Here is a 15359-nt window from a genome sequence, read left to right as displayed (position 1 = left end):
AATACCAGCAGCAGGCATAGCTGCAAATGCTCCTTCAGAGTGATTTTCCAAAAAGAGATGATCAATCTATGTTTTCAGTGTTTCATTTCAAATAATCTCAACACAAAACTGTTTCCCTGGTATGGCTTCACAGAACTTGTGGTCTGAATCTCTATGCCCTACAGCCTGCCAGGGATCTCCAAATACATGTCTTTTCTCTGAATGGCACGGTCCACTGTAGGGGCCACATAGTGAGCRTCATCAGGAGAAATGTGGTCAAGGCAGAGGGCCAAGCAGTTATACTTAATCAGGGATTAAAATAAATGTAGAAAAAATTAGTATTTCTACAGAACTGGAATTCCCCTAGATTTGGTATCTTGTAAATTAATTAATTATATCTAAACAAATATAAGCACACCAGTTTCAGCTTCCACTCCCTTAAAAGGATAGAAATATGGATTTGTGACCTGGCACAGTAAACCAGAACTTGTGCCAATATAAATCGGTACAACAGCATTTAAGCCAGTAACTAATTTAAACAAACTTAATCTTAACTCTATATTGAAGCTTATCTGGCAGATGTCTCTACAAACAGACTTTCTCACTTAACCTTTTCTACCTATGTCCTCATTTGTTCTTAATCCTGTTAGAGAAAGGAAAAATTGGAAATAACTGGAACCACTTCAGACTGATTTACTGAAATGATGTCATGTCTTCCTTCTGGCAGCTGTGTTCACATATCCATGTTTAAAAAGTGTTYACAGGAAAGTATTTTCTTTACAGTGGTAAATGGAATTTTTTCTAATGAGGAGCCTATTTCAAAAGACTTTAATATTAAGGAAGTGAAAAAAAACATTGTTCTTCAGTGTCCTTCCAGATTTTTTTTCATCTGAAACATATACTATTTCTGCATTTTCCAAAAAAAATAGAAGTCCTTGTTAATTACTGTGACATAGCCAAATACAACATTTGTAAGGTTTTCACAGCCTAAATAAATATAAAGGGTTAAACTGTCCCAGGAGAGAAAAATAACTTTTCTTCATAAAATGAAGCCTACAAAAATATTTGATCTGTTGAGTTTGCAGTTTTCTTTACATGTCTTATACTATTATTCTAAATTAGCACCCAAATCATCACCAATTACTTATGCAAATAACCCAAAAGATACAATATGAGCCACTGCTATTAAGTTATGGATAAATTTGGACCAGTTGTTACCAGGAGATGCAATAGAGCAATCAAACACATGTAATACAGATTGCTAGTGGACATCAGAATACAGGCTGTCATCCAAAGCCAAATGAAGCCAACAGGCCTGGAGTAAAGGAGTATATACTTGCTCCACAAAGCCTCCTAAACCTCTCCTGTCCACCAGAGCACTATGACCCCTTCCTTCCACAGCCACTCATTACTACCTACTCCCCATTCCCACTGCCACTTTATCCTTTTCAGTCTTTTTTGCAATTTGGGAGACTAAAACCACTCAGTAATTATAAAGGGAGAGAGACACAGTAGCAGCTCTGTTTATGAAGAAAGGGGTAAAGGGACAAAAGGAACAATCCAAACTGGACTAGACTTAATAATCTGAAGGTCCAGTCAAGAGGTCTGGCACTGTATCTCTGGAGAATAGAAGAAAGGCTACATCTGTAGATGTTTCAGTGATTTGAGCCAAGTTTTACCAAATTTTGCAGTAGCTAGCAAGTTTTAGCTTCCATTTTCTATGCAGAGTAGATGGATATTTTTCTGGCAACCAGGACAAGCATGACAAAAATTCTTCTCCAGCCAAGTCCAAATAAGCTCTTTTTCTCCCCTCTTACACTTTTACTCCGCTATCATAATAGTGGTGTGAATCCAACTTTAGAAAGCACAACAAGAAACATTCACAGTCAGAAAAGAATGGGCACAGATTTACCAGAAGGTATGGATAAAATAACAGAAAAGGGGTACTGCCCCGCCTTTTCTCAGCCCCAACTCACAATGGCATTCCCTATGCCTTTCATATGCTACTTCATGTGGCAAAGGAGTTGTGGTACTGCACTGCTCATCATCTCTCTGCTTGTCCCATTTACCAGTTTAGCCCTTCTCCTCTCACCATCATGGCTGGATCCACCCCTGAGGAATACCACAATGTCCCATTTCCCTCAAACATGCAAACATTGTAGATATTGGGCAACTCTTCACTTGTACTCCTCCCTTCCTCCAGAATCCCATTTCACAGGCAAACACTGTTTTTTCTGCTCTTCTGGCCACAATATTCATTGTTTTTTAGGGGTTGATGAGTGCTTTAGTTTTGTTTTTTTTTAAGGCTTAGGTCATAATTCAGACATTTAACTCTCAGCTCGGTTTTCTAAAGTAAAACAACTAAGTCTACAGACCACATGATTACCATTTTCAGCTGAGCGGTCAGAGAGCGGTCAGCTGCAAGAACACCATACTTAAAATCCTCTCCAGTTTATGTGAGACAATGCATGCTGGGTAGGAAAATGGAACAGCTTCATACTTCTAGAGCTAAACTGTCAGAGAACTTCTTACAGCTACGCCCACAGCTACCATCCCAGGCACTAAAAAACAAGCGGAAGCTCTTTCCAACTTACTCCTGAGATAAGCCTCTAAGAGCTGTCCATGGACTTTTTGTTATGCACATTGCCTGTCAGAGCCTAACACTACTTACTATATCCAGCTAACACAACTATATTCCTATGAAATATAAATTACAACTGTTAGGAAGACAAGTTTTGAATACAACAGAGAAAACTTTCTTGATTTTCAATCCAGTCTATGAAACTATGCAGGCAATTTAGAATAATCTCAGACCTAAGCCTTTACACAATTAAATTGGAAATTCATTTCATTCATTTACTTTTCACTCAGTGACTATATATGAACATGCAAACTCACAAGCATCCGTCTGTAAACCTTGCTTTCAAGGTACTGTTGGCCGTCATTATTTTACAGACAACCGAATGGATAACATACACAGACAAAACCACTGTAACCACACTTTGCAGCAGCTGCAGTTATTTATAATAGAGGGGAATATATAATAGAGGGGAATGATACTTGGACAAAATGTGGATAGACTTGTTTATGTCAGAGATTTGGTGGTATTAATACCATGAGGATGTCTACAATTGGAGCAAAATTCCAAAATCAAGTCACCTTATAAATTCATTCACTGGGAAGAAGACATTCAGGCACTATTTAAGTTTCCTCTTAGAGCCAGTGAAAGAAGAAGGTTTGTTTTTGTATCGGTTTTCTTCCATTTTCTGGAAGACATTCAAAGTCCATGGATGACAAGGCCACATATTTTTTGAGACCTCAAAATTATTTAGTTATATAAAAATATTACCAAACACTTCCTTCATCAGTAAATAAAGGCAATGTAATTCCCTAACCATATAAAACAAGCACCTGGGCCTCACAGCTGCACCTCCAGCAAACTGGAGAAGGAGGGGACAAGGAGCCAGTCACTTTAGTCCATATTTTTCTGTGCAAATACTTGTCTAGACTGGAGCAAATCTAAATGAACCGGCATTCTCTCTTGCCATGTGCTATTCAATCTCTGCAGATGGGATCTTGTATCTGCCTTCACAAATAGCCAAAAAAAGCAGAGCATGGGAACCAGCAATGCCAATGCAGATAGTCATAAGATTCTCACAAAAACAAGTCACCTGTGTACGACTGGAGAACCATTAATTTTCCAATTGTTTCCTCCCTCTGATGGCAATTCTATAATCCTCAGCACCAGTTAGGATTTCTTGTAAAGTAGATGTCATTAAGTACATCGCCCTACACCCATTTTGAGATCCACTCTCAGCTCCTACCCCTTTCTCTTTAAAGCTACCTTTTGCATACCTGAAGAGTGATACCAAACGTATAGCATTCTTCTGCAGAGACTTGACCCCAGGTCCTCCAATCTTTCCTCAAAGGTTTCCAGACTGTAAAAAGAGACTCTCAAGGTCAAATCAAAAGCCCACTTAGCCCACAGTTCTATCTCCAATAGTAGTCAAGGAGAGACATCTGAAGAGTGTCTCCTGAGAGATCTCTGATCTTTTTCTCTGCTCTTCCCTAGAATTTCTCCAGTTGGTTCACATCCTCCTTGAGAACTGACCAAAATCAGACACAGTATTCCAAAAATCAGACACAGTATTCCACAGGAGGCCTAATTAGAGTTGTGAAGACTACTAAATACTTCCTTATATTTTACAGAAAATATTTCTGTTTATACATTCCAGTACAGCATTTGTTTTCTTTCTGAGCACCATACCACTTGCAACACCCTTTAACACCCCAAGATCCTCTCTGCAGTACTTCTGCCTAGTTATGTTTCTCATCCAGTAATTGTACACTCTTTTATTTCTCCCAAAGTGCAGCACTGTGCATTTTGCCCTACAGAGTCACCCTAGGGTCACCCTGAATCACCCAAATCATTTCTCTAATCCTGTTTCTCAGCATCCTTGCAACCCCTTCACTAATTTTATAAACATACCATTTTTTCATCCATGTCAGTAATACTGAACAGTACAGTTCCAGGGCAAACCACTTTCAGTTTGAGAGTGAACCATTTAGACCTACTTTGTGAATAGTATTTTTGAACAAGTTACAAATTTATTTAATGACAATTTCATGTTGTTCATATTTCCCTCGCTGTTTTATGAAAATGTCATGCCATACAGTATCAAAAGTCTTACTAAAATCAAGATATAACCATAACCTACTTCCTCTCTGTCTATAAATCCTGTCAGCCCATCATTAAATCCTTTTTATCTGCATTTTCCCAATCTTCCAGCATCTCTCTCCTCATCCAAGCTCTCAAAAATTCACTAGCAGTTTTAAAAAAAATTTCAGCCAATTTCCTAGATATTCTATAGGCAATTTCATCAGGTCGAGCACCAGATTACTCTTTTGTCACCTTAGTTCTTACCTCTTTTCACAGCAGTTAATTGTGTTAATGGTCGTATCACAATTGATTCTTTTAGTGAAGATTCAACACTTACTGCCTCTCAGCGTCATTGACCAATGCCTTTCTCAGTGATTGGTGAATCACGTCCTTTGCTAGTCTTCCTGTTACTAATGTTGTATTTAAAAAATTTGCCTCATTATCCTTTACATTCTTTCTTATGCATGCTTTGGCCATTCCAATTTAGTCTCTTCATATCCATGCTATTCTTTTATGCTCAACCTTTGTAATCTGATCTCATTTTTAGTTTCTGTTCTTTTCTTTCCTTTTTTTGTTGTTTCCTGAGCAGTGATAAGATCCCTTCTGTTATGTTAGGGATATGTGCACTTATCCTTTTAATACAGATTCCTTAAGGAATTTCTCCCCTTGCTTCCTGTCTTTCTGGTTTCTGATAGAATCTTACCTCACAATTCCCTCTCTTTGCAACACTTTTTTTCCAAATTCACAGCCTTTACTTTGCTTTTCTCTCTCTTCCCTAAGATCTGTAATGCCCTCTCAGTTCACAGAAGCAATGGGAAGCTCCACACACAGGTTTGCGCAATATTCATTTCTCTGTAAGAATTGCCCCTCTGCCATGATTTCTGCTATGACACAGTTACTCCATCCTGTTCGCTTTCTAAGGCTCTGTGAAATAGTCTGTAACACTTGTTCTTCAGCTGGATACTAGTGAAGAAGGTGGAGACCAGAACGACCTCATGTAGAGAGGCATGTGTAAATGTGCCAGTCATAAGCTGGAGAAGGACTCTTCCCCTGAAGTCTCAAACACCATCCAATCAGTAACATATAGCTGCAGTATAGGACAGGTATGTTACTTCCATTTTTCTGCAATCTACTTAATGGCCTGTTACCGATAAACTAGTATGGACTCAACAACAGCCACAGAAACCTGTATTTCTTTTTTTATCTATTCCAGCAATATGAAAGTCTGTAACAGAGAGCCCTTTTCTCTAGTAGTTCCCTTGTCTCCAAATCCAGTCCCAATACGTCTTTCCCCAAAACTTTTCCCGTGCTCTGATTTTGTGTAGGTTATCTGTTGACTATGTGATAAATTATTTTTCATGAGGAATAGTTATGCATATGTTTGAAGGTGGAGGTTATAGACATGAAGACATGGTACTCCTGCTCTCCTGCGGTTTCGCTTTTTAGTCATTCACACAGAAGTAGGGGAAAAGGAGCTGCTCTACTGAGCTGTCAGCAAAATCCTTCACTTCACTCAAAGTTTCAGGATAAATTTTGTATCCAGCAATGGGTCAGTCACTTTATTCAGAAATAACAAACAGAGGCAAATTAAGGTTAACAAAAGCGACATGCATATTTGCACTATTCATTCTAATTTAGCTGTTATCTTRCAACTTACTATTCCTTGTGTTTTTCATCATTTCACATACTGATGTGGGCAGAACCATACTATTAAGTATGCAAAACACACCTTCTGCTTAAAGCAAATTTTCCCTTYTGGCAAAAGCAGACTTTCCAGTGTCTATATGGATGATCACTACATGTCTGAGCTTGACAGACATTCTCTCAAACTCTGTCATGTTTCATAAATCTTAGCTGAGTATTTTACCACACTCTAGCTCAGAGTTACCTCTGTTAACAAATAAGTTTATTCTACTCTAGAAGATATACAGAAGAGCAGTGCTAATCAGTTAAAACTTACAGATCATTTACAGGGAACCCAAACTATGGAAGCCTATTTTAAACTAGATTCTTCAGTTCACAAAGTAGGTCTAACTTCACTGTGCCTTAAATACATTAAATTGTGCCTTAAGTACAAGAAACTTTAACTAAATCTTACTCTGAGAATCCACTTGTGCAATCAGGTAAATGATGACACCTTGTTACAGGTTAAAGCATTTTTTAAATTTAATTTGCTTTTCATCATATATGCTACATGCTGTTTCCATGTTATTTAAGTGTCAGTAAGGAAAACAGATCGGTCAGAATTTCTCTGGATTAAAGTATAAGGCTCACTTATATACTAACACGTATGGCACTGTTTGTGTAGCAAACCCTGGGAGACAACAGTCCTTTTTGATTTTTCTTTCCAACTGCTGTGTTGTAATTTATGGAAGCATTATTTGCAAATATTATGTGCTATATAGCTGAATCCATGTGGCTGTTGGCATCTTTTTTCCTAAAAACTGCATTTGTGGGCAACTTTATTATAAACTTTGGCCTGGCTGAAGAGGCAAACATGTTTACTGCAAAGGTGGCTGACCTACAGTAATTTTGAAATTGCCCTCAGTTCTGATTGGGGCTGGCAGGGGGGAAGTGGTATTTTTCTAGCACATTATCATCACAGTGATTGCTGGCTCCATGCAGCAGCAGTACTCCTATCTTCACAAGACACTTCACATTTGTGATCTGACTTTGGATCTGATGGCACTGTGTGAACTCATGCTTTCCTTGTGACACTTAAATTAGCAGCCCAGGTTAACAGCTAGTTTTTACACATGTATTTCACATACTCTCTTTGTCCCTTAGAGGCAGAGGAGGGTCTCTAATACTTTAGTTCATGCTAGTTTTATTTGTTCCCTTCGTGTGTTCTTCTTGCCAATTCATATCAGATTTTTATTGATCCACCACTGGACTAATACACATAATGAGAGTCACCCTACACAGTAATCACTGAAAATCAAACCATTCATCCATAAAATTTAACTTGCCTTTCTGTTATTCCCAGCATTTTTACTTGTTGACCAGAAAAACCAACAGCTCAATTGTGTCTAAGCCATTATGATCTTCTGCAGTCATTTTTAACTGGGGTGAGGATTTTTCTGATATTGCAGCCTCACAGAAAATGTGTCACGGTTTGATATGGTGTATGGATACAGCTTCAGTTATTGCTTTTGTTTTTCCTTGGGTCTGATGCAGATAATGGAAACTATTCTCTCCTGGTGACACACTGACATTTTCTTTGTTGTGTTTGCTCACACAAAGTTTACCTGTAGCATGGATATCTTGCTTACAGAAGTTCAGTGGGTCTGTTTGCACTACAATTAATCTAATTAACTTAATTTCTGTACCAAAACATTGATTTTAGACAGTCTCCTTTGCTACAGTACATTTGGACTCTGATATGTTAATCCAAGGTCAGAATATCAGCRCTTGTTTAAATGTGCGCGCACGCGCACACACACACACACCTTTTTCCTCACTTGTTCCAGAGAATACAGACTAGCAACTTCTAAATAAATATATTTTTGTTCCCTCTGTCATATGAAAAGCAAGAGAAAGATGTAGACCATGCTACGCTGCTACAGTCTTTTCCTCATAGTCTTCCCAAGAATCACTCAGAACTCCAAATTCCATGTATAGCTATTTTTAAATGGTGAACATTTTATCAACCATTAGAAGGCAAATGTTTCTTGTAGAAAGCAAGAGTTATGTTATATAAAGAAAAACTAACTGTGCTTCTAATTCAACAAGATCCTTTTATGGAGCTAACTCACAAATTTAAAGACATGCACATGTACCATGCTGAGCTGCTGCCAAAGAAACAGAGCACACACTAAACGTTAAGCAATTGCAGATGCACGTTGTTCAACAGGTATGCAATAATTCTCATGCTGAGGTACACTTCTGAACTGAGCCTGCAAGATTAAACAGCATTAATAAATAAGGTGTATTCAGCCTGTCATCCACCCTCAGCATCCAATTCCCAACTCTGCATCGTCTCAGTTGTACCATAACAAATGTTTGCACACCAAGTCAGGAAACCTGGCTGCCTAAAAAAATATTTAACAAAATAAAAACATGATTTTTCAGTCAGATCAGTTCCACAAAGCAGTTAATCACCTGCATGCTTCTGCTGTCACAATGCAAGGAAAAACACAGAGCACAAATGAGACAGCTTAAGCAACACAGCCAATGAACGTTGCACCCTAACGAAGGCAGGCAATCAGTTCCAGCTCTCTGGGTACTTAGCATGGCCAGTAACTTCAGTTACACTCTGCCTCCTGCAATACTCGCTTTGCACAGACTTGTGGCAATTAAACGTACCAAATTTATGTGCACCACAGGAACATCAATACCAGTGTATCAGCCACTCTGTGTAACCTGATGGGCCCAAATGAGAGATAAAACAACACTTCTGGGCACTACTCCATGCACTGGTGACATAATTCAAAGGCGAGTTTGTGTGCCTAAAGAAGTGTTTGTTTTTATTCCTTCAACTGAAACAGCTGGCCTACTAAAACCTTCCTAAACCTTGTTTCATTTAAATCTTTAGACTATCATAGCTACAACAATGTTGCTATGTATTTTACCATAAAGTTGTTGTTTTTCTTTATAAAACAGTTAAAAGGCTTTAGAGTCTTAGTCTAACAAATTGTTTTCTCCCTAAGTAATTCTTCATAATTGATCCATTCATGTAGCTTCTTAGGACATATTCCTTCACTCTACATCCTCAGTTACAGAGCAGTTTCCTTGCTCCTGGCCCTTACCACTTTTGCCTATGTATTTGCTCACAAGAAGTAAATGACTAACAGATTACTTGCCTTTAAAAAACAGATGGCCACATACTAAATTTTAAGATTTTTATAAGAGGAAATACACTGCATACTCAGTACCAATTTCTTTTTTGCTGTTTCATTTATCAAGTAAAAAAGCATGGAAAATTCATGTTTATATAAAAGGTAAATTGAAGATTCAAGATTAAGATTGAATACACACAATTTAAGCAATGCATTACAGCATTTCCCCTTCTTTTACGTCCATCTGATACAATGTCTATGCCTGTTCCTGATCACCCATGAGTCTCTCTGACTTTAGCAACTCCTAGTGTCAAGCATCGTTCTATAAGTTGTACAGGCATCTGTGTCTGCATATTTTCACATGCTTGAAATTACCAGTTGCCTATCTGCTTTTTAATGTTGAAAAGGGCAACAACAGACAGGTTGAAGCTCATGCAAGGCTCACTGGACTTGATGTTAAGCAAAACAGAAGCAGGAAATAAAAGCCAGAATAGTTAGAGAAAGAAAAGAAGCTAGCTTTTTCTTTTTTAAACAATAATGAGTTATTTTCTTTTTCTAAACAAAGTCAGAGAAGTTCTGAAGAGGAATTGTGAACTTAAAAGGATTCAGCCTCTGGCAAACTGTGTAAAGCAGTTGATAAACAATATAATATACCTATCTCAAGCTTTTTTCTGCATGCTCAGACTGTTATGTCAATACTTTCTGTGTAATTATTGAAAAGGCATAATTTGCTACGTCACATCTACACCATTACTATCCAAATATTTGTACCCTTAAATGACCAATAAATCTCAGATAACAGACTTGTTTACGCTACCAATAACTTACAGTTAATCAAGGTCACAGCTGAAGGCAGAAAAAAAAAATCACAAATTAAGCTGCAACCACATAAATCTTTACTTCCATATTTAAACTTTTCCCTGGCTGATTTTTCAAATGAAACTATACTTTTCCTAGATTTATTTTTCAAATGAAATTAAGTGTCCTTATCCAAACAAGTATCCCACCGTAAATCATTACTGTATGATTCAAATGATTCTGGTACTAATCATTTTTTCAGCATGGACTGCCTCTTTATTGGGTTGACATTCACAAAGAATTTTTTTTAAAAAATAAGGGATTCAGTTAATATAACTGAAGGGAACAAGAGTTATATTCTAAAATAAAATGATGCTGAAAAATCAACTGCCCTGGCTTGGAAATTTCATGAGCAGGTGGTAACAAGCCCTTTGGCATCTGCACAATCAGATGGAGTTGGATGGGCTCAAATCCTTTTTATTGGCTAAGAGTCCTGCACTTCATTGTCAAGAAACTGAGATAAAGACAATTAAAATCAACAGGGGTCTTTTTTCCTTACATCTAATGACCAAGAGATCTAGAACCAATGGTGGACAATAACACAATTTTGGAGCAGGTTCAATTTCTGGCCGAAGAGTATGGAGATGATGCTGCACACAGGGAGAAGCCATGTGAAGAACCTTCAATCTGTTTCTGTCACCTAGACAGAGGGTTGCACCCTTCTTCAACAGGACTGCAGCATGAGCACAGCTTTGATCAGCTTGACTTAGAAGTAGTGTTTGACTTAGTATTGACACCGAAGGTGATGAAAAGTATGTATGTAATAGCTCATCTTAGAGACAAGTTCAGTACTAACTGCATAATGCATGTGAGTTATTTTCTCCACAAAAGAAAAATGTTCCTTCTCCACTACTGAATCTATCACTATGTCTAGCCCAGTAGGCTTGGCCTGCACTTTTCAATAAGCAAAATGGAAATGTGGGATGTAGTATGTCATGAAAACAGACAATCAAGGACCTTAGGCCTGACAACCAGTCTATTTTACTTGCATGCAGATTTTTGGTGCTAGCAAATCAGTCCTCCTAAAACCTTAGGCTTAGATCACCACAATCATTGGTATCAGATTTGGACACTATAAGATGAGCAGTATAAATTTGATTTGAAACTGAAATGAGCACTTAGACATTTTTGTTTAAATTAGCCAGAGCACAACAAGAACTCTATCTCAGCTTTATGCTTTGACATTGGCTACAGGAGAACACATACCTGATCCAATATAGAATTAGGGTGGACGAATAATACCCAACTGGAAGTAAAATCTGCCAGTGCACGGTTTTGGAAAACTTCTTCAGAAAATTTGAAATGGCAAGAAGAGTTTAGATCAGATATGCATTTTTGCATCATGGGGCCCTGACATTTCTGATATGGTCAAATGTACTCCATCACACTCAAAGCCTCAGTCTCCTATGCAGATAGAGGAGAAAGGTGGGCTTTCCTGAAGACTTTGAAACAAAGGTGTGATCCTTCCAAATAATGCATTTATATTAACTATAGTTCATTAATAGAAATATCAGGCAACAGCAATGAAGAAGAAATTCAATACAGTAAGGTAGATTTTTCTAAGACCTCACACCGCTTCCAGACAAATAAAATACTAGAGTTTGGGTCTCGTTTATATTGCTTCATACCCGCCTGGTAGCCAAATGCAGTCTGAAAGTTGGATTATTCATACAAAAGATTTTCTTTCCCACATGGGGAATTCTCAGGTGGGACAGAGACAGTACAGCATGTCTACACTTCTGCTCTCCGCTGGCCTTTATGAAAAGGAGCAGTGATCAGGATATCTCAGTTCTCTACCTACGCAGAATTGCCACAATGTTCTCTACCCGTGTTCAATGGGCATAAATTAATCAGGCTGCTCTTTCATCTACAGTTTCAATCCCCAAGCTGTCTCAGGATTCAGTTCTTGATCCTTAAAACTTTCTGCTTCCTCACATGCACAGAACTTGCAAGTAACAGCGTCTCATGTGGTGAGCTCCGCTTTCTTCTGGCCCTCAGGTACTGCCTTTCTTAGGGCATAAGAAGCAGCTGGGACCAAATGCTTTATCAACTTGTTGCTTTCACCATTTTCTCACTTGCTTGGACCCTGAATCTTAACAGTAAGCCTACAAGAGTGACAATCTGCTTCTTTCTCAGTGGCCCCATTCAATCGTCCAGAGTACTTGTAGGCTCCTCAGAATTCCCATATCACATCACACCTCACTAATGGTGGATTATTTTCAGAGTTTGCAATGAGTTATCAACACCCACAGGCAAACCACTCACTATCCAGCCCAATAGTCCACCTGCACACAGAACAAGCAGAGTTCAAGATTATTCTTCCATTCCTGACTCTCACTTGGTAAAACAAAGTTCATATCTTAACACGGTTTAGTAGCAATGATATTTTGGGAGCAAGGAAACTTTTGTGGGAGGAGGCAAACCTAAATCTTTCCAGGGCAATGCAGTTATCTTACCTTTCTCAAAGACCATTTCCCTGCTCAAAAGGGTCTTGTTATCTTTGATCACTTCTCCCCTTATGGTGACCTGTGCTGGGCTGTCTGGCATCAGAGCTATCCCAATAGTCACATTTGTCCCGGGCCTGATGTTCCAGGGAACCATCACCAGAAACGTAGGTCTAGAAAATCCAAACAGGCAGAAGGAAAAGGGCCAGGGAGAGAAATGTGATCGAAAAAGTGGCAGCGTACAAGTAATAACGTACAACACATATACCAAAACTCGTTTGCACTCCCCTTACTGCATTTTGAAGGCTGGAGGTGATGCTCATCAAGCACTACTGAGAGCACCCAGGAAAACTGGAGGGAAGCAGCGCTCAGCACACCTTCCTGACGGGGAAGCGGATGCCTACGCACAGCCTAACTAAACGCCGGCAGGCAGAAATCACGGGCGGGCACGGACACACGAAAGCCTCCAGGGAAGCGCTGAGCCGCCGAGAGGCCGCCCGCTGCCCCGCGCAGGCTCCGCGGCGCCCCGCGCACCCGCCGCCCGCACCCCGACCCCGGCGCCCCATACCCGGCGGCCGCGGAGCTGCAGAGCAGGAGGAGGACGACGAGGAGGCGGCTGAGGAGGACGAGGAGGCGGCCGGGGGCGCCGCGGCCCCGCGCCATGGCGCTCAGTGCGCGCTGCTCCGCGCCCGCGGGGCTCCGCCGCCCGCCGTGCCCTGCCGTGCCCTGCCCGCAGCCGGCACCCGCGGCGCCGCCGTGCCCGCTCAGCGGCGGCGAGGACGAGGACGGGGACGGGGACGGGAACGGGGACGGCCCAGCGGCTGGGCGGCGGCAGCGCTGGAAGGCGCCTTCCCGAGCGGGGGAGGGAAGGCAGAGGCAGCGGCTGGCCCCGAGCGTGACTCACGCCCCGGCGGCCGCAGGAGCATCCCGCAGGGGCGTTCCCGAGGCCGGCCCGGGAGGGAGAGGCGTGGGGCAGCTCAGCGCATGTATAGTTATACACAGATATAAATATATATATATTATATATATCTCCATATCCACGGGCGCGTTTCTGCTCTCCACACCCCGCTGCGCCACCGCCCCTGAACCCGATGTAACTGGAGAGCGGATGGGATTCTCAGATGTATGCGAATTCATAAACAACCGAGAGTAATGTTTTGTGCCTCTAGTGTTGAGCAGAGTGGCAAGTTCATGTCTGTTTTTGGAAACTGCCGGTTTATAGTACAGCTTTGCGTTGCAGAGACTTGGAGAGGCTTGTTGAGCCTGAGATGTGCTGGCACGGGGCTCACTCAGGGCTGGAGGCAAGTGGCAAATGGGGACAACAGCGCTGGCAGAAACTCCAGGAGCCTCATAGCTACTTCAGCGTGAACCAGTCGGTAATGTAACTCTGGCTGGAATGGCCTTTATGCCCAATATAAGGTTATGTATGCATATGTGTTCTAAGCCACTCTCAGACTCCAAAAGTGCATTAAAGTAGCTTGYGTGAGATTCCTCTCACTTAGCATGTACAGTGTAGCTCTGGAGACTAGACACATCTAACGGCATTTTGATTAATCTGAATCCTTCCAACCCTGCGCAAGTCTAATACATTTAGAAATTCCACCCAGTACTTGAATCAGTCTCTTTAGAAATGCTGAGCTAGCATATTCTACATTGTGTTACGTAAACATAAAAAATTGTCACAGAAGCATTTCTTGATCATGTTTTGTTCTTATGGAAGTCAGTCATGAACAGCAAGTGTACATAAAAATACCATGTTCTACCCGTATCCTAAGTACTCGTGCAGTCTTTTAATTTCCTTTAAATTTGCTTTTATAAGTTTTCATACCTCTGCTGATTCTTTTTAGTGTGCCAGTCTTTGTAGTGACAGGAGGGAGGGTAGATTGAGGGAAGAGGTGAGATTACAGCAACCACAGATGGTGCCTGGAAAGTCAGTCTTGGCAGCTCCTCACCTGGAAAAGATGTATGCTGAGGCAAATGGAAGTTGGGGAGATGTTTTGCTGTTGCTATTCCTAAGCCCTTAACTCGCTGCCTGTAAGAAACTAGTGCCCCATCTCAAACACCCCAGGCTTGGATAGCTGCTTGGGTACTGGAACACATTTTTCCAGTCTCTGGCACGGAGGCCAGCTGACGCTGTACCGTGCCTGTCAATACCAGTCAGCTCTCTCAGCCTCCAAAACGGGGTGGCCACATACAAACTTCCTRCTGGGTAGGACCATGGACCATGGACCACGCTAACTCCCAAACCGCACCAGGAATTGTTCAAGAGAGCTGGCCAGGCCAAAACTGTGCCAAGGAGAAGTAGCTTGATAGCAGAGACAACCAACGCCCAGTCCCAAGAACACAGGAAACTGTGGAGAGACAGAGGATATGAGGGTAACAGGAAATTTTAAGACAACTTCAGCCCTATAGCCAGTGTATGCTATAACTACACCGTGTAGCTCAAGATTCCTCTGCACATGCTCTGTGACTGGCAAGCACAGAGAATAAAAATGACTCAGGCGTAACCAGAACCTCAGCACATTTATAGAGAGCTGGGCTAAACCAGTATCATATTCATGCTCACTAGGTATTAAACCATTTGTTCTGTTGCACTTGTCTTTTGCTTCAAGTAGGCACAATTTACCATGCAACATTACT

The 15359-nt window shown here is 40.8% G+C and overlaps 1 protein-coding gene across 1 annotated transcript in view; it reads right to left on the bottom strand.

Annotated features, from left to right (window-relative positions):
- Positions 1-12891, bottom strand: part of CD109 (CD109 molecule) — an 88031-nt gene extending 75140 nt beyond the window's left edge. The window contains exon 1 of the mRNA XM_026089998.1: positions 12732-12891. Coding sequence (XP_025945783.1) covers positions 12732-12876 — 145 coding nt within the window. The 5' untranslated portion in view covers positions 12877-12891. The remainder of the gene's footprint in view (positions 1-12731) is intronic.
- Between the last annotated feature and the right edge of the window lie 2468 nt (positions 12892-15359).

Source organism: Apteryx rowi, unplaced genomic scaffold, assembly GCF_003343035.1.
Source record: "Apteryx rowi isolate R43461 unplaced genomic scaffold, aptRow1 scaffold_84, whole genome shotgun sequence".
NCBI classification, from domain to species: Eukaryota; Metazoa; Chordata; class Aves; order Apterygiformes; family Apterygidae; genus Apteryx; species Apteryx rowi.
Note: the sequence above shows the minus strand (reverse complement) of the source record. Positions and strands in the feature narration are given on the sequence as shown.